The 20848-nt window shown below is 42.0% G+C and overlaps 1 protein-coding gene across 1 annotated transcript; it reads right to left on the bottom strand.

Moving 5' to 3' along the window:
* Nucleotides 1–7399: 7399 nt before the first annotated feature.
* Nucleotides 7400–17792, bottom strand: MEIG1 (meiosis/spermiogenesis associated 1). The gene is given in 4 exon segments (XM_009568731.2): nucleotides 7400–13054; nucleotides 15115–15277; nucleotides 17693–17741; nucleotides 17744–17792. Coding segments are annotated over 4 exon segments (390 nt in total). The 3' UTR covers nucleotides 7400–12925.
* Between the last annotated feature and the right edge of the window lie 3056 nt (nucleotides 17793–20848).

Raw genomic sequence — 20848 nt, forward strand, 5'->3', positions numbered from 1 at the left:
GCTATACAGGAATAATAGCAGCAATAGGGGTGAAAATGTGTCAATACTCATGGGTCACAGCGACAAACAGGAATTTCTGCCCTAAGCTGGAGTTCCCTCTGTGAAAGATGGAAAAAGAGGAGAAAGCTTTTGGTGTCGGTCATATGATATCCATGAACCAACATGGTTTATCAGCAGCAGAGGCCGTTGTGATCCCAGGCGACGAATTTCTGCAGGGAAAAGTAGTAATTCCTGTCATGGTGAGATCCCACCTGGAATTTATTCGTTGATTTGGTTTCTCAAGCTCTGGAGAGATTGTTTTGTTCTTAAACAGGTATTGGGAAGAGCTCAGTGGTGGAATGATCAGCACAAGGGTGGAATGATCAGTACCTGTCTTCCAGGTGGAGACTGAAAATCTTGGCTTGGTTAGCCCTGCGAAAGGCGGGCCGAGAAGGGATACTGAGTTGTTTAGGTGCAGTGTGGGGAGGAGTAAATGCTAAACAGTGAGGTAAAATTTTTAAGCTAATGTGTTACTTTGACACAAGATCAAATGTCTCTGAAAGATGCATCTCTAGTATCATGTTCAGACTGGGGGATTTCAGTCAATCGAAGGAGATCAGCTCTAGGACAACCTTTCAGGCGGAGTTGTGGGGAGCAGAAAACTCAGCTGCTTTAAAGATGGAGTTTGATTGACTTGTGAAAATTAATATAAGATAGGGAGAAGGGATTGGCATTGGCAAGCAGACATCCTATTCAAACTAAAGTCTTCTGCCACTTTTTTCCATTTTTCCATTTCTTTTTCAATTTGGCAGTAGATCCTACTCCTTCCATGGAATAAGATCCATTTGGTGTGATCCCCCTCCTGCAGCCAGGAGCTCCTCCAGGAGCAGACCCTGCTGACATTAAGAGGCTGATACACATGACTCGGGATGCAGGATCCACTAAGCTCATATTTCAGAGCTGACCAAACTTTCGAAATCTTCCTTGGAAAATGAGACCAAGCCTCTAGCCCCAGGACACGTGGCTAAAGACCTTTCTACTGTAACATTTCTGTTAGTACTCAAAATACACATCACATCCTCAGTGAAATGCTATCAGACTTCTTCATAGATATTCCATATCTTATTTGTTTGGGCAATGATGCAGCACCGGTGTGCAGGGTATCCACGCTGGTCTTCTGCTGATGCTCGCTCATAGATCACACAACAGAGCTATTGGTTTTCTGCCACCTTTCGAAGCTTAGGACATCCTCCATCCCCTGTACAGTTCTGGTGTAATTAACAAATGATAAAATTATTTGCCCCATTTGCTTGGTGAAAAGCCCCATACGGACTTTTTTTTGGAAAAAAATTAATCAAACTGTATTGTCTGAGACTAAAGACAAGCTGCTAACCTCAAGTTCAAAACAAGAGCATCCATAACTGCCACAATTTTGATTCCCCCTAGCCCTGACTAATTTCTTTCTACAATTTAAAGTGTATCAGTCTTCAGCGACAACTACATACATTTTTCAGGTCTGAAATAAAAATTTACTTGTTACTTAATGGAGGAAATAATATAAAAAAGTCTCAGATAGTTTAACATCACAAAGGTTTGTTCTGCTCAGGCTGGACACAGTCTTCCTTCCGTTGCTCATTCTGTGCACTTCACATTTATCATAGCTGGCTGTGTTTCAGCTTTAGGGCAGTTCCAAGGTTTACATGCTGAGCTTGAGCTCTCCTTTCCAAAAAAACAGTCGCAGCATTGCTTCCAAGAAAGAGATTTGGCCCATAAATTGCAGAAAGCATTGGAGTCTCTTCAGAACATCAGCACCATAGGCTCATAAAAAAAATATATGCTCTCTCCTGTCTAATATTTTATTCATTCTAAAGGCCATCGTGTGGGTTTTTTTTTCCTGTACTCTGGGTGAAGATTAAATTCAGCTCATATATGAAAACCTTAATACACCCCAAGGCTAATTATATATCATTGTCACTGGTGCCTCCACAACTCATCAGCTGTATGAGCACCAAGGTGAAGATCAGTAACTTATCTGTGCAGGCAAAGCTGCCTTTAGCTCTTCACCTACATGCTTTGCAGGTCCTTCCAAGTGATCTAATGCACTGGGTTTTCTAATGCATCGATTTATTCTGTAAGTCTTTGTTAGCTCTGGTTTTCTGCTGTAATTTGTCTCAATCGGAGCTCCAGCAACAGCAGCGGCTGCTCTCCCGTCTCCTTCCCCATAGCGATTTCAGCTTCCCAACACAGCCGTTAATGATTACAGCCGGGTAATTGGTCTTTGCACCATTAAATCAGCCTTCAGCTCCCGGTGCGCTGGCCCTTCGGCTATTTTACTTAGTGTGCTTTACTTTGAAAGGATAGAATTTTCTTTGGATCTTTCTAACAAAGCTTCCACAAACCCAAATTCCTGGAGGACTCATGAGCTATTTTCACCTGTGTTTTTAAGTCCAAGGGGAAAATTATTAACAAACTTACTTTGTTACAATGGACTTTAAACTCATCTCTATCCTAACAAATCACAGAACAGCTCCCAACCTGAGGAAATGCTCTGGAAGAGATAAAAATGGACAAGATATTTACAACACTGCGAGATTACTCTTTGCTGTCCCGGAAGAGTTGTGCTTGTCTCCCTGTATGGAAAGAGTCATCAAGCCCTGGCAGATGAACAGTGGGAAAGCTTGAGGACTTGCAGCATTGTTCCTTCGCCCCAGAGCAAGGGTCGTGATTTTTTTCCAATTAATCCTGCAATGCTGATGTACATTCCTTGCCTTTGCACCTGCTAAGGGGAGATGTCTGCCACAAGGGTCTCTGAAGGCTGTTTGTAAAAAGACTAACCAAAACCTTTATGTTTTGCAGTTCCTTCCATCAGTTTTACTTAGTAGTTGCCTGTAAAGACTGAAAGGTTTTTAAACCGATCCTGGAGTTACAGACATCTTCAAACTGAAAAAAGACAAAATCAAAACTCAGCAAAAATATTTCTAACATGCCCTATCTGTAAATGCATTGCAGATTCTGCATTGCAGAATCATGGAAAGGTTTGGGTTAGAAGGGACTTTAAGGATCATTTAGTTCCAACTGGTCTGACATGGGCAAGGACACCTTCCACTGGATCAAGTTCCTCAAAGCCTCATTCAACCAGGCCTTGAACACCCCAAGAGATGGGTCGTCTAAGATTTCTCTGGGCAACCTCTGCCAGTGCCTCATCACCATTACAGTAAAAAATTTCTTCCTAATATCTAACCTAAATCTCCCCTCTTTCAGCTTAAAACTGTTACCCCTTGTTCTATCCCTGCACTCCCTGATAAAAAGCCCCTCCCCAGCTTTCCTGCAGGTCCCCTTTAAGTACTGGAAGGATGTGATCTAGCCAAAGTTCCTTGCTTGCCTCTCCTAGATTGCAGCAAATTTTTTGAGTGCCTTCCTTGCAGTTTTTGGAGATTTTTCCATAAACAAGGATTCATACATTGTTTTAGTGTTAACACAGAACTCCAGTGGCAGTGGGACCCAAGACGACAGCACTGTTGGAGTGACCAGCACTGTGGGGCTGAGGCTGATGTGAGCAGTCTGTATCCACCAGCTTCCTGGATGTTACGGTCATTGCTTGGGACACAGGGAGGAACATTAACCCAACAGGACGAGGTTAAAAATAGCAATGGCCTTTTTACTGTTTGCAGTTAAGGAGAGATTTGGGGGAGGCAGTCAGCAGAGGGAGGCATGAGCTCACAGAGTCAGTGCAAGTCTCAGCCCATGGCATCCCTCCGAGCTGGGAAATACAGGCATTAGGCTTTATATGGTACCACTAAACCTATTTAATTTTAATTTTTCCACTTATTTTTAGCCATTGGAGATCACATGATTATTGGAGATAAATGAAGAAGCTGAAAATATCAATTGGGAATGGGTTGTCCAAATTATTTATTAGAGTCTTCCCTCTTCTTTGGATTTTCTACCAGTTTGAGTTTCACGAGGATTGTGGATTCTCCCTCTTTTACATTATCTTTTTTAATGTATTACAGAAGTTTTCCCATCTGCTCCTGCATGCCTGAAAACCTCAGGTGAAAGAGTCACTACTTTTGATACAACTTTGAGGAAAACTGTGTTCAGTATTTTGCCTACAGAAAGGCTGGAGAGGGGCTATTCATAAAGGCTTGTGGTGATAGGACCAGAGGGAACGGATACAAACTGGAGAGGGGCAGATTTAGACCAAACATTAGGAAGAATTTCTTCACCACGGTACTAGTGAGACACTGGAACAGGTTGCCCAGGGAAGCTGTGGCTGTCCCATCCCTGGAGGTGTTCAAGGCCAGGTTGGATGGGGCCTTGGGCAGCCTGATCTGGTGGGATGTCCCTGCCCATGGCAGCGGGGTTGGAACTGGGTGATCTTTAAGGTCCCCTCCAACCCAAACTATTCTATGATTCTATGATTCTATGACTTTTGAGAAAAAAAAATATCTTCAAAAAGACAAATGTTTCATTAAAATATACAAATATATATTTTTATATATAATGAAAATTTCCCTTCTGAGACATTTATATGCGTACAAGCAATTCAGCACCATCCAGTTCTTCTTTCAGGTTGTTGGCAGACTGTAAGTGGGGAGGCACCAGTGGGTCTGCTTCAAAACATCCCTTTGAAGCACAGGGGAAAGACACTCCAACTGACACCAATCATTTCTGTGTTTGGAGCCACTGAAAGACAAAACCCTTTCAGTTGCAGTGTTTGCAAATTAGACAATATCACTTGTCAGCCCAGAGAGGGTGGCAGTAATATCACAGGGAAATCTGGATTGTTACTGTGTTTTCAAAAGGAAAAAAATGCTACTTTTAATAAATCACAAAGGGACATAGAGCAACAGTACCATCTCTCGATTTTGCAAGCTTTCTATCTTCTCATTTAAGCTTTCCACAGTGGAACGAACAGGAAAGAAAAGTCTCCCTGTCCCTGTCCTTCCTTGTTACATGCATATAGTCTCCTTGGCACCACCATGTCCTTGAAATACAGGGGTTTGTGAAGCTCTCTGCTGGGAGATGGTATGAAAGACCTTCCTTGCCTGCAGCAAGCATGCTTTGCCGTGCCAGGAGAGGTCATCCCACCAGCAGCGAGTGTCTGCGTGACTCCTGCATCTTCCCAAGTCATCTCCAGACTACCTGGCAGCCAAGTGCATCCAGGAGAAGGGGGTTTCCTTCCCAAAATTCAGTGTCCTGAGGCACACGCTCCATTAAATGATGCTTAGCCACAGGATGACTAAAACACCTGCCTGAAATCCAGACTGCTGCCTCCTATGCTGAAATATTTCCAGCCGGCACTGCCAACAAACACAGGCTTTTTCCTCTCGGTGGGCTGTGCAATTCCAAAGCTGCGGCAGCTACAGCCTCTGAATTGAAAAGCAAGTCATTTAAATCCTGTCTGCACAGGCGCACATTGATCTTCCTAAAAGTTTATGAATTTCATGGAGTCTGTGAGTGGAGGGCTCCATCCTATGTGAGAGGAGTGAACCCCTCGTCTCAGGGTCTTGCACAGCACCAGTCACTGATTATATTAATATTTAGGCAATTCTGGGCCAAGATTGATGAAGGCAGTTAGAAACTGCAGTGGTTTCCGCTCCAAAAACAAAGCCCCTGAAGTGCCTGTTTCTTCATCTTCCCTGTGGCTTGTCACTGACACTTCAAATTGGTCAAGATGCATCTAACCAGCTAAGCACAGAGGAAAATACTTTCTAACTCATTTTTCTTTATTGACAGAGTCCTAGCATACCCACTTCCTTAATTTATCCCAAATTAGAGTCCGTTTATCCAGTCTAGTACCATTCTCTTTTAAATATCAGCTCATATTGACCCTCCATCCATCCTCTGTCACCTCTGCAGTTTTCCAGAGTTTGTTAACGTCTAAAATCAGTGAATTAGGGAGTCCTGACCTACTGGTCTTAAGACTGGGAGTGTACACGACCCGCAGTGGTTATATTTAGCAGGTCGTGCTTCACATTCTCCTCAATTACAGATGGTAAATTACTTCACCTGGTGTAGATGGATCCTACTACTTTGCTCTCATACAATAAAGCAGGAATTACCAACAGTTGTGGGGTGTTTTCATATCTGATGTGTACAAGTGGTAAAACCGTGAACAACAGAGAAGCCACTGCTAAACAAAGATTCCCAATGACATTTTAATGCCTTCTTACTATCTATAGCATCCCTAAGCTTTTGTTTTTCCTCTGTTTCTTTTGCCTCGCATTCTCAATACACATCCTACCAATGAATATCTTCCAAATGTTCTCTGTTGAAATATTGTTCCAGTCTGACAAAATATTAATCCAGTGGCATTTAAAATAAATCTCTGTCTTTGTAGTTGCAAGTGTAGTCATCTTCCTCATTTGCTGGGACCAAAGTTGTAAGTGATAGGCTATCAAAGAGATATTTAATGTTTTTAATGAATGTCTTCTCAAAACAGTGATCTTTCAGCCCTTGGTACAGACCTCCTTCTTTTTGAAGAGTCGGTGGAGAGAAGCAGCGTCCCTCTGGGCTGTGACTAAAGCTCCTTCTGAACAAGATGAAGATGGATCCATGAGGGAGGTTAGGATAGGAGCTGGCAAGCTCTACCCACTGCCTCTGCAGAACAGGGCTATGAAGCAAGAGCTCCACTGTCTGTAGCTTCATGAGATCACAGCCACGGAAAGAGGGAGATCTGCAAGGCCACCATGCTCTTTCTTCCAGAAACACTGCCCAGCAGGTCCCAGCACTGAGTGTGCCTGGCTCCAATCCATTTCTCCTTGCACAGCATCCTAGCACTTATTTCCTTGCGCCCACAGCCCACTTGCCTGCTCTTTCTCACTTGCATCCCAGTGTTGGCTGTTCCTCAAAAACATCATGTACTTGGCACATGTGTCCCCTCCAGGGTAGCGTACCTGACACCCTCCAGACACCCTAGGCAAAAATGAAGAACCTGCCACGCATCCACTCCACTTTCTTTTTGCTCCCTCCCCCTTGTAAAACCAAGCAGCAGCCAGTAGCTTATCCACCCAAGCAGGACACCTTCCCCTTGGCTGAGGCATTGGGCGCTCCTGCCAATGTAGGATGAACATCTGCAGTGAGATGCTGGGACCACATCCTGCTTCCCCAGCCAATAAGAACTGAGCTACTGCCAGCAAGGGAGGAGGTTTCTGCGGGTACAAGATAGCTGGCAAAATGCTGATGCATCTGTGTGTTTGACTTCCTACACACGCTCGTCCTTCCTTGAACTCATGTGTCCTTTTTCCCTCCTTCCCTCCCTCCTCCTCCTGATTTTAGGCATTCCTTTCCCTTTGTCTCCATGTCCATAGAGCTGCCACCTGCCTGGACATCTGCAGCAGGGGGACGGAAGTCCTGCTGAGTAGATGCCTCTAAATGGCATCATCCTTCACACTGCAGCCAAGCTGCGTGCCTCCGGGAGGTTGATGTGAGCACAACCGAAATATGAGTGCATCTGGTTCAGTACCGTGTTTGGTTAAAGATGGTTCTGTGCCACAGAAATAACAAATAATGAGAAAAACACTAAATGAAACACACAGACCCACAAACATTAATGAGTGGGTGATGACAGAGATAATAGCAGTGGGTAGAGCGCACCAGACACTGAATGATGGGTCATTAAAGAATGGAGAAGGTCTCCCTTGATTTTGTAACTGATAAGAAGGAGGAAACTTGGTGCTTATCAGTGTTAAGCAAAATCAGAGTTGCCTTGGGGGACTGCACAACAATTAATATGGGATGTAATGGGAAAGGACCACAGATACAGAAAGGGAAGGATCAGGGTGGAACAAGTATGGGAAGATGGGGAGGAGGGAGGATGGAGGGGTCAGAGGTGTGAGCAGGCTGTCAGCCAGGATGTTCGTCTGACTGAACCCTGCCCCTGATCCTTGCAGCCTGGTTTTAATCTCATTCTTAATTACCTTCTCTGTTTCATCTCACTGTCTATCGTGTGCCAGTCCCTAGCACACAGCTATCAGTTCCCCTCCCAAAAGCTGTTTGCGAATGTGCTGGGCTTCAGACTTGAAGCAAATGCAAAGTCTTAACTCTAACAAGAAAAGAAATGTGTTTTATTAAGGAATGACAACTTGATAACAAGGCAGCCCCCTAAGAGAGCAGTTCCTACATATACATAGTGGAACTAGGGTAATAGGAGAGAACCTGCAAGGTCTGCAGCTCCATTTGAGCTGCTTTCAGACGGCCTTCATTTGTATTAGATGATGTAAGGAACAGCAACGTCAACAGCTGTTGAGTTACAAACCTGTCTTAAAACAATGTGAAGCTGGTCAAGCATTTTCATCTTTCTGTGTGGTGCTTTGAGCTCCTGTGACTGCAAAGAATTCATGTAAACATAGTATCACTTCCAGACAACACTGTTCCATAGTGAATTGAAGTAAAGGCTGAAAACATAGAAAACTAGCCTGGAACACACAAATGCAGCTTTATTTCCCCAGTGTAACTGGATGAATTCAGAGAGGTTGCACCCTTTCCATTTCACCAGTAGCTGTCAAACACAAAGCCTGAAAAGTAGGTCTTGGAAAAGTTTGTTTTACCTCCTTTTATAGGCTTCAAGAGGCACAGAAAGCATTTATTTTTGTCTTGTACAAAGCTGTGAGATGCATTAGAATTAGACCAAGTACATCAGAATGGTATGTCCTTGCTAACAGAGAGCCTTGCCACCATCCATTGGTTGAGCTGCTGCAAATGGTCTCTGAAAGCATTACAGTATTCCCTGATAAGTGGAATGCCAACTGATAAGAAAAGTACCTTGGAAAGTATTTTCACAGAATTACTTTTTACTAAGACTCAAATCAGCGAAATAGCACACATTTTCATCTCTAGGTAATAAAATGGAGAGATGTGATTATATCTCTCTTTACTGAAGTTCAGTAAAAAAAAGTATTTGTAATGGTATTCAGAAATAAGTTACTTATCTTGATATGAACCATTGTGTCACCCCTAAAATGAAGCACAGTTTCCCCAGATTGCTTACTTCTGATACTTTTTCACAACTTAGTGACCTTACATTAAGATACAGTAAGCTAAGAGTCTTCAATTTGCTTAAAACTGAGTGACAGACAAGACATTTGAATCACAGATTTATCAAATAAGAGAAAATACTGACACATTAAACTATTTTGAGGGTTTTTTTTTTTGACTGAAAGAGATACATCCAGCATAATGGTAGCAGAGAAAAACTGGTTAGTATTCACAGTGGAATAGGAAAGCCACTTCTATAAGAATTTTGACAGGCTGGAGGAGCAGACCCACATGAGCCTCATGAGGTTCCACAAGGGCAAGTGCAGGATCCTGCACCTGGATTGGGGCAATTCCGAGCACAGCTTCAGGCTGGGGGATGAATGGAGAGCAGCCCTGCCAGGAAGGACTTCGAGGTACTAGTGGATGAAAGGCTGGACATCAGCCAATAATGTGCATTCGACAGTCCAGAAAACCAGCTGTATCTTGGGCTCCATCAAAAGAAGTGTGGACAGCAGGTTGAGGGAGGTGATTCTGCCCCTTTGCTCCACTCGCATGAAACTACACCTGGTGTCCTGCATCCAGCCCTGGAGTCCTCCACACAGGGAAGACATGGACCTGTTGGAGCGGGTCCAGAGGAGGTCACAAAGATGATCAGAGAGCTGGAACAGCTCTCTTATGCAGAAAGGCTGAGAGAGTTGTTCAGCTTGGAAAGAAGGCTCTGGGGAGGCTTTATTGCAGTCTTTCAGTACTTAAACGGAGCCTATAACAACAATGGAGAGACTTTTTACCAGAGTTTGTCATAACAGGAGAAGGGGCAATGGTTTTAAACTGAAAGAGCGCAGGTTTATATTGAGTATACAGAAGAAATTCTTTATGTTGAGGATGGTAAGGTGCCAGCATAGGTTGTCCAGAGGAACTGTGGATGCCCCATCCCTAGAAGTGTTCAAGGCCAGGTTGAACGGGACTTTGAGCAACCTGATCCAGTGAAAGATGTCCTTGTCCCTGGCAGTGAGGTTAGACTAGATGAGCTTTAATGGTCTCTTCCAACCCAAACCATTCTATGATTCTAGGAATTAACTCAAGTAAGCATCCTTACACCAGATTAATGTTATCTTGTGATCACAGACAAATTTGAACTCAGGCAAGAACCCCTGTACCTTTTTGTTTTTAAAGCACGGAATCCCTTTGGCTTCATAGCTAAGGTCATTACACAGCTACAGTCTTTAAAAAAAGAGGGTAGTTTTAAGTAACCTTAAGTTTAGCATGAATTGGAGTGAAATATGGATAGAAACTGGATGTCAAAGGACAATTGTAACTGACACTGTTACTGCCAATACAGAACCCACCTTTTTGTCAGTGAAGTGAGTTAACTCCCAAATACAGTATCAGCTGTGATACAGCTGATTACGGACAAAGGCTGTGTCTGTAAACTGGTCTCCAGCACTAATTACAAGGTCTTTCTTTCCTTTTCACCCCATTAATCATTTAAATATCACAGAAAGAGTCAACCTTTTAGTGCATTGACAATGCATAAAAATGTTAGTAATAAAATCTAGGTAATTCACTCTCTGAAAGTGAGAAGAATCTGCCAACTCACGCAAAATCAGCATTTAGAAGTGGAACACGAACTCCCATGCTACTTGTTTGAAATGAGAAGAAACCCCAGCAAGTAATATGAAATGCACACTTATTGTTTTAAAACATAATATGAGAGAGAAAGCAACAAGCACTATTGCAAAATCATTGAGTTGTAGTCAGGCAAAAGGAGGGAAGCCCAGAATAATCTTTTACATTTGTTTCAATTTTTAAAAGCCTTTCTTTTAAAAAAAAAAGTTAAGCTGTAAAAACTTTTAATTCCTGTTCTTGAATACCTAACACTGTCTTTTTTTTATAGACTGAGAAAATGGCTCTACCAAATATTTTTGCTGGTCGATGAGAAGCTCGACATGAGCCAGTAATGTGCGCTCGCAGCCCAGAAGGCCAAACGTATTCTGGGCTGCATCAAAAGAAGCATGGCCAGCAGGGCGACAGAAGTGATTCTGCCCCTTTATTCCTCTCTTGTGAGACCCCATCTGGAATACTGTGTCCAGTTCTGGAATACTCAACCTAAGAAGGATATGGAGCCGTTGGAAAGGGTCCAGAGGAGGGCTACAAAGATGATCGGAAGGCTGGAGCACCTTCCCTATGAGGACAGGCTGAGAGAGCTGGACTTATTCAGCCTGGAGAAGAGAAGGCTCAGAGGAGATCTTATAGTGACCTTCCAGTACCTGAAGGGGCTACAAGAAAGCTGGAGAGGGGCTACTCTTAAAGACTTGTGGTGATAGGATGAGGGGGAACGGCTATAAACTGGAGAGGGGCAGATTTAGACTAGACATTAGGAAGAATTTCCTCACTATGAGAGTGGTGAGACACTGGCACATGTTGCCCAGGGAAGCTGTGGATGCCCCATCCCTGGAGGTGTTCAAGGCCAGGTTGGATGCAGCCTTGGGCAGCCTGATCTAGTATACCTCCTGAGTACCTTTCAGTCATTTCTCAAACAGAGGTGATATAAATTTAAGCTAAAAATTTCAAGTAGTCTAAATAAGGTGACTGGATAATTGTCACTTATCGCCAATGAGATCACGTGTCTATTGCACCCATACTACTTATTTTGACTTCAAGCTGTAAGTTCTCCATTTCACGTTTTGAGCTGGCCACCATCTTAGGTTCCAGTGAAGGAAGAACGTCCATAAAGCAGATGGTCAAGGGTACACTGCTAATCCAAGCCTAAAACTTAATTTAGATATCCCTTTACTCTGCAGACAGGAGGTATTAATAACATTTTTGTGCAACTACCATGAACACACCTACTGGTTTAGATAACTGTTCTATTGGTCAGTCATCTGAAGAGTTCTGGCATCTTAAATGCATTTCATTTGAATTTCTGCATAAGAGAAGTACGATATCTCGCCTTTACCAGGTGTCTCAGAGTAGGAGCACACATATCAACAGATTCTGCAGAGCTGATGTCACAGCAACATCTTCACAGCAAATGTTACATATTTACATTTAGAAGAAATTAATTATGCCCAGAAGAGCCAGCTTCTCTCCACTCAGAACAAAAGGTGTCCAAATTATAAGATCAGGTGTAGATGTTGACAATATGACATTTGAAGCTAGATGAGATGAATTCTGCCCAGAAATCCCACATATCATCTGCATAAGTTACCTAAGCTTATATATTACATAGAATAGATTTCATGTTCTCCCTACAGTTTTATACTGCCTGATCCCACCATATGTAAACATCCTATCTTTTTTCCCCCTCCTTAAAAAAGCATAAGCTACCAAGTCAATTAATAATTCCTCCTCAAGTAATTAATGCTCACAGATCTTGGGCATACCTTACCTATTGCTCAGACAGATATTTTTCTTGTAACTGATGTATCACAACAACTAGTTTTTAAGTCTGCAGCTTTGTGCTGGTCCATGATACTCAATTGTTTGTTGTCCTTCACTAAATTCTCTGCTTGTTATTCTTGCTATTCTCCAAGGGAATGTTAGCCTTTTGGCCTTTCTTTGGCCCGCTGCAGTCTTATAACCTTTAGCTATATCAAAAGACCATGGCTGACATTAGGCAGCGTCAACAAGATTATAGCATTCTGAATAAAGATTGATGCCTCTACTTGTTGACTTTACACACAGTTAACACAAATATATGATGCCCATTTACCAGATTTTTTATCTTTATGTCAAAAGATGTGTAACTAGGAAAATGAGGGATAATAGGACTTTCTGGCTATAGCATGAAAAAAATGAAATTCCTATGGCTATAGTTCCAGGATTCCCTGTATTTCTTGTATTCACCCTTCCAGTCAACAATGACATCAATATTTAAGATAAATCCGATCACACAAATCTTATTTCCTTACAGATTCTAATAAACAGGTTTATAAAACAATACAAACAAATCAGAACAATAGCAAAACTAATATACATAAATTTTTACTTTATGGACTTTTTCATCTTCACATTCTCTTTGCTTATCGTAGTAATAGAATGTATTGTCCCTTCTCTGAAGTTTCTTAACAAACCCAGTTTCTGGCCAACGCTCTACCTACAAATAGAATAAAAAGAATACATGATCACCAGAAGATGCTCACATTGAATGATGCCTATGCATTATATTGCAAAGCATATAGGGTATACTTCCATGGGAAATCCTCATTTACATCTGAAACACCATTGCTATTGATTTGAATAACTTCTAAAAAAAGATTAAGAACAAGATGTTAGCAACCAGCTTTCTGATCCACTACAGCAATTTAAGTGATCAGAAAAGTCTAGAAACAAGGAACTAAGAATATTTTATAGAGTAAATTAAAAATTGGACTAGATAAATCTTTTAAAATATGTCATTTAGGGATAAAACATTGATACTATTCAGTTATTCAGTAGTATGGGAGGTTGAAAGATTCCACTTCTGTGAGACTGATGTGCACTCAAGGTCTTCTTTGGGATCCTTCTGACCATGAAAATGTGGTTTTCATTAGCAATTTCATAAAAATAAAGTGAGCTATATGTATCATAGTCTCAAAGACAGCAGGATCAGTCCTGCAGGCAGCCAGCACTGTCCTGGTGTGCCTTGGTGTTCCACAAAGTGAATCTTTAAACTAAAGGTTTGAGCACTTGTACATTCAACAGCTTTATGGCTTTAATAGCTATTTGCAGCTTGAACACCTATGACTCCTTCTGATCAAACTGAACCTTAAACATCAGATAATAAGGATCTTATTTTTATTCCAGGCAAGGTTGACAATAGGATGTCAAACTAGAGCACCCACTAATTGGAGAGACTCAGAACTGGCAGTTTCACCACTCACCTTATTACATTAGATATACAGCTAATTATTTGCATTCTCTGCCTAAACACAAAAGCCTTAATATTCATTACACCTAGATTATAATTGGATCATTAATAACAACTGCATTATGGAAACATAATGTAGAGTAAACAAGACATTTCAAAATGAGTAAATTGAAAAGGAATCACTGCCGGATCCTGGCAAGTTTGAATGGAACACACCATTTTACATGGAGTAAGTTGTGTTCTTCAACTTTTATCGGTGTTTAATTGTTTATGGTTATGCCTCACCATAAATCTTAAAAAGACTGATCTTACCACACTAATCACAGGATTTCTTTTTGTGCGGTTAAAAGAATTTACACGACAGCCTTTACAGTGCCTTCTGATCCCACAACAAAATAATAAACTGCATGCTATTACACACACCAATGTTTTGCTATGTTTTGAGTTAACTGGATGAGGAGTGACTTTCTTAGGAACATTCGGCACAACAGCGCATAGGAGGTTAAGATCTTTCAGAAGTGGATTTTTCTTACTGTATGTGCTGCTTTGGAAGATAAATTACAGAGTTCTAATGAAGATAACATGTTGTTCGCTTTATTAACTTTCCGGCTGCTACTTTGAATCTCAAGTAGCCACTGAATATCTGGCCACTATTTATTGGTTCATCTGATGTGCTAGGGAGCATTGCTATCAACTAGAGTAAGCAGAGGATCAAGTTCTTGATGTTCTCAGTTAACAAAAGCCTGTGTCACAACTCCCTTTACCACAGTTGGCACCAAATATTTCTGTTGTGGGCATTTTGAACAGAAACCAAGTTTTGAGGGTGCACAAAGTCTGATTGTGCTATCACACAATTCAATTGAAGACTGAAGTCGGTAGCAATGGCACAGAGCTGGCTCCTTGGACAATGAACAAGTTTCCTGACAGGCCCACAGGCAGAGTAATGGGGAAACTTCACAGTGAATCCACTTTGACATATTCCTTTCACCAAAAACTAAACCACTCTTTAAGTTGCAGCTGCATGTATTCAAAGAAACCTATAGTGCTTCTAAACGCGTAAGAGAGGACAGAAACACAGGCTGGGTAGTGTTTCTGTTTCACTTATGTGAAATAAGTTATTCCGCACAGAAGTAACTGAATAACTGAAGTTATTCATAGCTTAAGAATTCAAGTTAGACCTAGAAGAAAAAAATGAATCAGAAACTAGCCTCAATAAAAGGAAATTAGGGGCACCTCCAGTTTTATTTAATCATTTAATATAAGACAGAGGTTTAAAGTAACAACCCTTGCAGGGTTCTAAATCTTACCATATCTACTTGGTTTACTTGTTTATATTCAGTCTCATCTCTGTAGCCAGCTAGCTGAAATCTGTATAAGTTCTCTACCTCACCTGACCATTCTTTGGCACGATGCACAGATTTTGGTTTGATATCAGCTTTAGGCATGACTCCAGAAACTTCAGACTTCTTCCTGAAATTAGATTTTTAAAAATGATTTAGAGGAGACAAATGGTTTTGCTAGGGACATATAGAAATGGGTATAATAAAATTTAACAATAAAGGAATTACAGACAGTACAATATTATCTTCCCCTCAAAGTCTGAGGTTAAAAAGGAAAATTGGTATAAACAGTTGGAATCAAACCAAATTAACTACTTGATCTCAAACAAACCCACTCTCCTGTACTTTGATATCTAGGAAACTATTATCATTATATTTTTGCCACCTTGACTTAACAGTGCTGCCTAAAATTTACCTGTGCACAGTGATACATTAGAAAAAAATAAAATTCCAGTAGTTGCTTTAATTTCACATCTTCACAACCACTGACCCCTTACAACAGTCAGTTTTTCTTTCTTCCTCTGAAGGGACACCAAACTGGGAACCACAAAATGAAGAGCTATGCTGTTACTGAAGAATAGCACTCAGGATGGGAGAGAAAGAGAATGGATAAATGTACTCCCAGTCACACAGCCACATTGGAGGTGGCAAAGAAGAGGTCTTAAGAGATAAATTAGATGGGATAAGGAGGCAAGGCACACAGCCTACCAAAATTCATCCTGTGCTACCCTTGCCCAATCAAAATCCGCACTGACTGTCACGAGCTTCCTCATCACACAAAACTCATTTGCTCAGTCTGCTGAGAAATAGCAAATAGGATAAACAACTGCTAAACCTGAACAGAGCGGAACCGGGACAAGATCAAACTCAAACTGTACAAAAATTAAAAAAAAAAAAAGAATAAAACAATCAATTAAAAATAAAAAATCAGAGTCAGTAGAAACTCATCAGAGATGGATTTGCACTATATTTCAAAAAAAACCCAAATCATTTGACTTCTACCTTTTATGTGAATTTCACTGCATTTGCTTTCCTGAGTGTTTCTTATTCTGCTACTAAAACAGAACTTCTGCAAGCAAAACACACAAAACACTATCATGTCTAGCAGATACATCAGAAACGTGTCCTTTCCTAGTTCTGTTATGTAACCAGGCTTCAGGTTCATAATGAGGAAGCTATCTTGAAGGAGGGAGAAAAAGCTTCTGGATTTTGTAGTGAGAGGACAAACAGTCTCACTACTAAGGTACTAAGCTGCCTTAAAATCCTGCACACAAAGTAAAATTTCCTTACTTAGCAAGTTCTTGTAGATACTGAGAGCTTGAAAAGCTGAATGCTGATGACTTATCAAATGCAAGAATGCCCTTAGTCTCTTGGAAAGGCACAAAAGGAGGGAAAAAAAATTGGCACCACAGCACACAAATCCTTGGGAAAATGACACGAAGAGCTACTGTTGTCATAATGCGGAAATAGCAAAAGTCTGCATCTCTGTCGTGTAAATGTATGAGAGCCATTAGCATACAAAGAAAGGGCATTTCATCTTTTACTGAATACACTCTATTAAAGATCAATAAAAATATTCACAAGGGCTCTTTGCTGTCAACACTGAAGTATTTCTTGCAGATCAACACTCCAAACAGTCTTTGACCAGGCTCTGCAGCATTTTGTAACTGAAAGCAATCGTTTACTGAAAAAAAGGGATCATTTCCTCATCCAGTTACGAGGTGTCACATACAAATCAACATGCTGAGCACATGCCCTTATTCTAAATCTTTAGTGTAGTCTTTGATCTCAACGTAATTTTTTTTCTCCTTGGTGCAAAGGGCTCTTTTGTAGCCAGTACAGAATTCTCCACGCTCTTTGTGGCCAGCAGGTTGAAAGAAGTGATTTTTGCCCTCTGCTCTGCTCTCATGAGACCCCACCTAGACTACTGCATCCACTTCTGGAATTCTCAATACAATAAGGATCTCTTGGAATGTTTCCAGAGGAGGCCACAAAAATGCTCAGAGGACTGGAGCACCTCTGCTATGAGGACAGGCTGACAGAGTTGGGACTGTTCAGCCTGGAGAAGCAAAGGCTCCAGGAAGACCTTATAGCAACCTTCCGGTACTTGAAGGGGGCTACAAGAAAGATGGGGAGGGACTTCTTACAAGGGTGTGTAGCGATAGCACAGGGGGGAATAGAATGGCTTTAAATTGGAGGGAGGAAGATTTAGATCAGATATTAGGATGAAATTCTTCACAATGAGGGTGGTGAGGCACTGGCACACGTTGCCCAGGGAAGTTGTGGCTGCCCCATCCCTGGAAGTGTTCAGCAGCCTGGCGTGGTGGGAGGTGTCCCTGCCCATGGCAGGAGGGTTGGAACTGGATGATCTTTAAGGTCCCTCACAACCCAAATCATTCTATGGTTCTATGATTTTAACGCTCATCAAAGTTTGATGAGAACTGTTGTCCGTCTGGGGCTTTAGACAATCAATATTACTAGCAATAGCATTAGATCGTAATAAATGTTAAACTTGCATGAATTTAAGTGTCTTATGATAACTTACACGTCACTAGTGTTGGGTACTTCCTTATAGGATGTAATGAATTCATCTAATGTGCTTCCTCGAGACATATAGACATGGGTGGCACTTCCTGAGTCACCATTAATTCAGATGGTTTGTCCAGAGGTGTTCCTGCTCAAAATATACAGAGAAAGGTTATATATTTAAACTGCCATCTTGGTGACCTCAGATAATAGAAGCGCCACCCTGATATTTTTAGGCTGCTATTTAAGCCCTTTAAAAATTGTGCTCTTTTTCTATTGCAGGGCCTCCGAGTTTCAGGCACAGAGCTTTCATTGTGACAGAGACGAGCTGTACTTCAGCCAGTCTGAAAGTCAGGGAAAAGACAAAAGACAGCAGACAGATAGAGGCAAATGAAAGAACGCCAAATAATGTTCAGAAAATGTTCTGCATAATCCTAATGCTTTTTATTTAAAAGGAATTGTTGAACAGTGAGGTGGACTTTGCTAAGAAGACAATGTTTGCATACTCTTAATTTAGGGGAAATGGTGAGATTTCATTCGCCTCTGTTTTGGTTTTGGGAAAACATTTTTTCAACGTCAATCACAGCAGTTTCTGTGGAATCCTAACTAGCCTGGGTTTGCACATGGTAGTTTCCTTAACACCTAACACAGCTTATAAGGGTGTGTGGGAGGAGAGTGTTGGCTCCTACAAGAGCATCTGGTCAAGAGCCTTTTCCAATGCAACAAGGGATAACTAGAAAGGGAGGAAGTCATAAAACAAGAACATATGGTGACACAAAGCTGATCAGTAAATTATGTGTGAGGCAGTGATGAGAACCAAACATGGTCAGTCACACTAATTGATTGGGGCATGTGGGAGTGTGAGAATGTTTATTCCAGCAAGGTTATCTGATCCGAGACCTTGCCAGTTGGGAAACTAAGGGGAAAAGAGGAAACCAGAAACAAAATATACAGAGAGACAGATCTGACGGAACAGATCATGAAAAGAAATAAACTTCATCACTCACACTAAATTGACAGGCTATCAAGAAACTACAGCTGCCATCTCCAGGAAAATCAGCCTGGACTTTGGAACTGATAAGACCTGGGGGGAACCTCAGACTGGGAAGGGTGCAGGAATCCATATAGCTGTACAAACCCATGAATGATGTGCAGGGGAAGGAGAGTGGGGTGGAACAAAGACAGAAATAGACAGAAAGGAGTATAGAAAGACAGAAAGATGCCAGTACAGAAAGACACCAGTTTTGTGTAAAACAGGGCCAGTCAATATGCCTATCTGAGCCCTGTGTCTGATCGTCACAGTCTGTGCTACCTTCTTATATCTGTTTGTTAAATCTTAACTCTCAATCTGTGTAATCTCACTTTCTAACCCGTGTGTATGCATGCCGCAAGGACTAAGTGCCAGCTACTGGTGAGACCTGTGTGTGAGAGAGAAAACTGATGCCAGCTCCTGGAGTCAGACCAGAGGTGTGGGTGGCCTGCAGCCTCTGGATCCAGCTGCAGCAGGGAGGGAGGGTCCCAGTGTCAGTAGCTGTAGCTCTCTGGATCTAGAGAACTTTAGGGTTCTATAGACTTTGCGCTTGGAGTGTCAGGTGCTGTGGGAACCAGTGTGAATGGATTCAGTGCCAGCGCCGCGCCAGAGTCAGACCAGGGGCGTGGGCAGCCCTGGCCCATGGTGGTAGCTACTGGACTAGCTGGCGAGAAGGGAACCTCGGGTCCAACGCTAGAGTATCAAGCAGGCAGGGGGGCCCGTGCTGGTATACCTAAAGTGACTTGTGAATGTGGAGTACATGAGGGACAAGTCTGTGTTTATATTTTATGCAAATCCTGTGCATAGGTGCTGTTAAAGGCAGTGCCTCATCTGCAGCAGTCCATCCGACCAGCTACACAGTCCAACACAAAAAAAACCTACACTAACCCTGGAGCTCAGGAACCAAGAGTAGGAGGGGAGAGACAAAGATATGGTAATAGAACATGTTCTAACCTGTCACGGTAGACAAGACTCAACTTAGTACGAGTGGAAGGGTGTTAAAATACAGACATTTTCTTGCCCTCGGTCAGAAAATGTTGGTGTGCACCAGCCCACAACGCTTTGTGAAGCAGTTTTTAGCAATAACAACATCACCATGCTTGAACACTCACCCTGTTCACCAGACCTGGCTTCCTCTTCCCAAAATCCAGTCAGTGCTCAAAGGAATCCATTATTTGTTGGTAGAAAATGTGAATGCAAAAACGACAGAGATTCTCAACAGCCTTTCAGAAAATGAGTTGTGGAATTCCTTTGAATGTTGGCAGCATTGTATGCAGCTGTTTGTAAGAAGGGAACTCTTTTGAAGGTGATCGTAGTTGAGTTTCTTAATTTGTTAAATCAAAAGAGCTATAGGCATAGTCTTGTATTTTTTGTGTTGGATCTCTCTGTGATACACACTCAACTTTGTCACTTGTTGAGCCTGCAAATGGGAAAGTAGCAGCTGCATCCCTTGCTCCAGACAGAGGCTCCAGGTCCCCAGGGTGGGCTCCAGCAGCCAGGCAAGAGAGATCCTGGGCCAGAGTGGCTGGAAGAAGTGACCGTCCTTCTTAGATCACACAAAAATGAGAGTTCATAGGGTCATGAAGAAGATCTGAGGACTGGAGCTCCTCTGCTATGAGGACAGAATGAGAGAGTTTGGGTTATTCAGCCTAGAGAAAAGCAGGCTTCAGGGGACTTTGTAACAGTCAAAGGCCATTCTCAAGCTGTAGGAAGGGGGCCACCTGCGAGGAAAGGTGATTAGGGCAGGTGACCCTAAACTGACCAACAGAGTATTCCATCCCATATACGTCATACTCAGTATAAAACTGAGAAATCAAGAGGGTCTTGCTCTCTTCTGCAATGGCCAATGTCCAGTGAGGACCTCGTCTGTCTGGTTGTTCCTGATCCCAGATCCATGTGTTCCTGAATCCAGTTCCTGGATCCAGCTCCTTCCTAGCCATGGACCGATTCCCTCATGTCTGCTCTACACTATTTGTGATGATGTAGAGTCATCGAGGGGTGGGGCCGCGATCTCATATATTTGTATATATTTTATTACTTTCTAACTATTTTCACTATTATTATCATCATACTAAAGCTGTAGTTTAGTTTCTAACCCACAAGTCTTTTTTTGACTCTGATTTCCCTCTCCCCTTTCCCTGTGGG

Source organism: Cuculus canorus, chromosome 1 (assembly GCF_017976375.1).
Source record: "Cuculus canorus isolate bCucCan1 chromosome 1, bCucCan1.pri, whole genome shotgun sequence".
Lineage (NCBI taxonomy): Eukaryota > Metazoa > Chordata > Aves > Cuculiformes > Cuculidae > Cuculus > Cuculus canorus.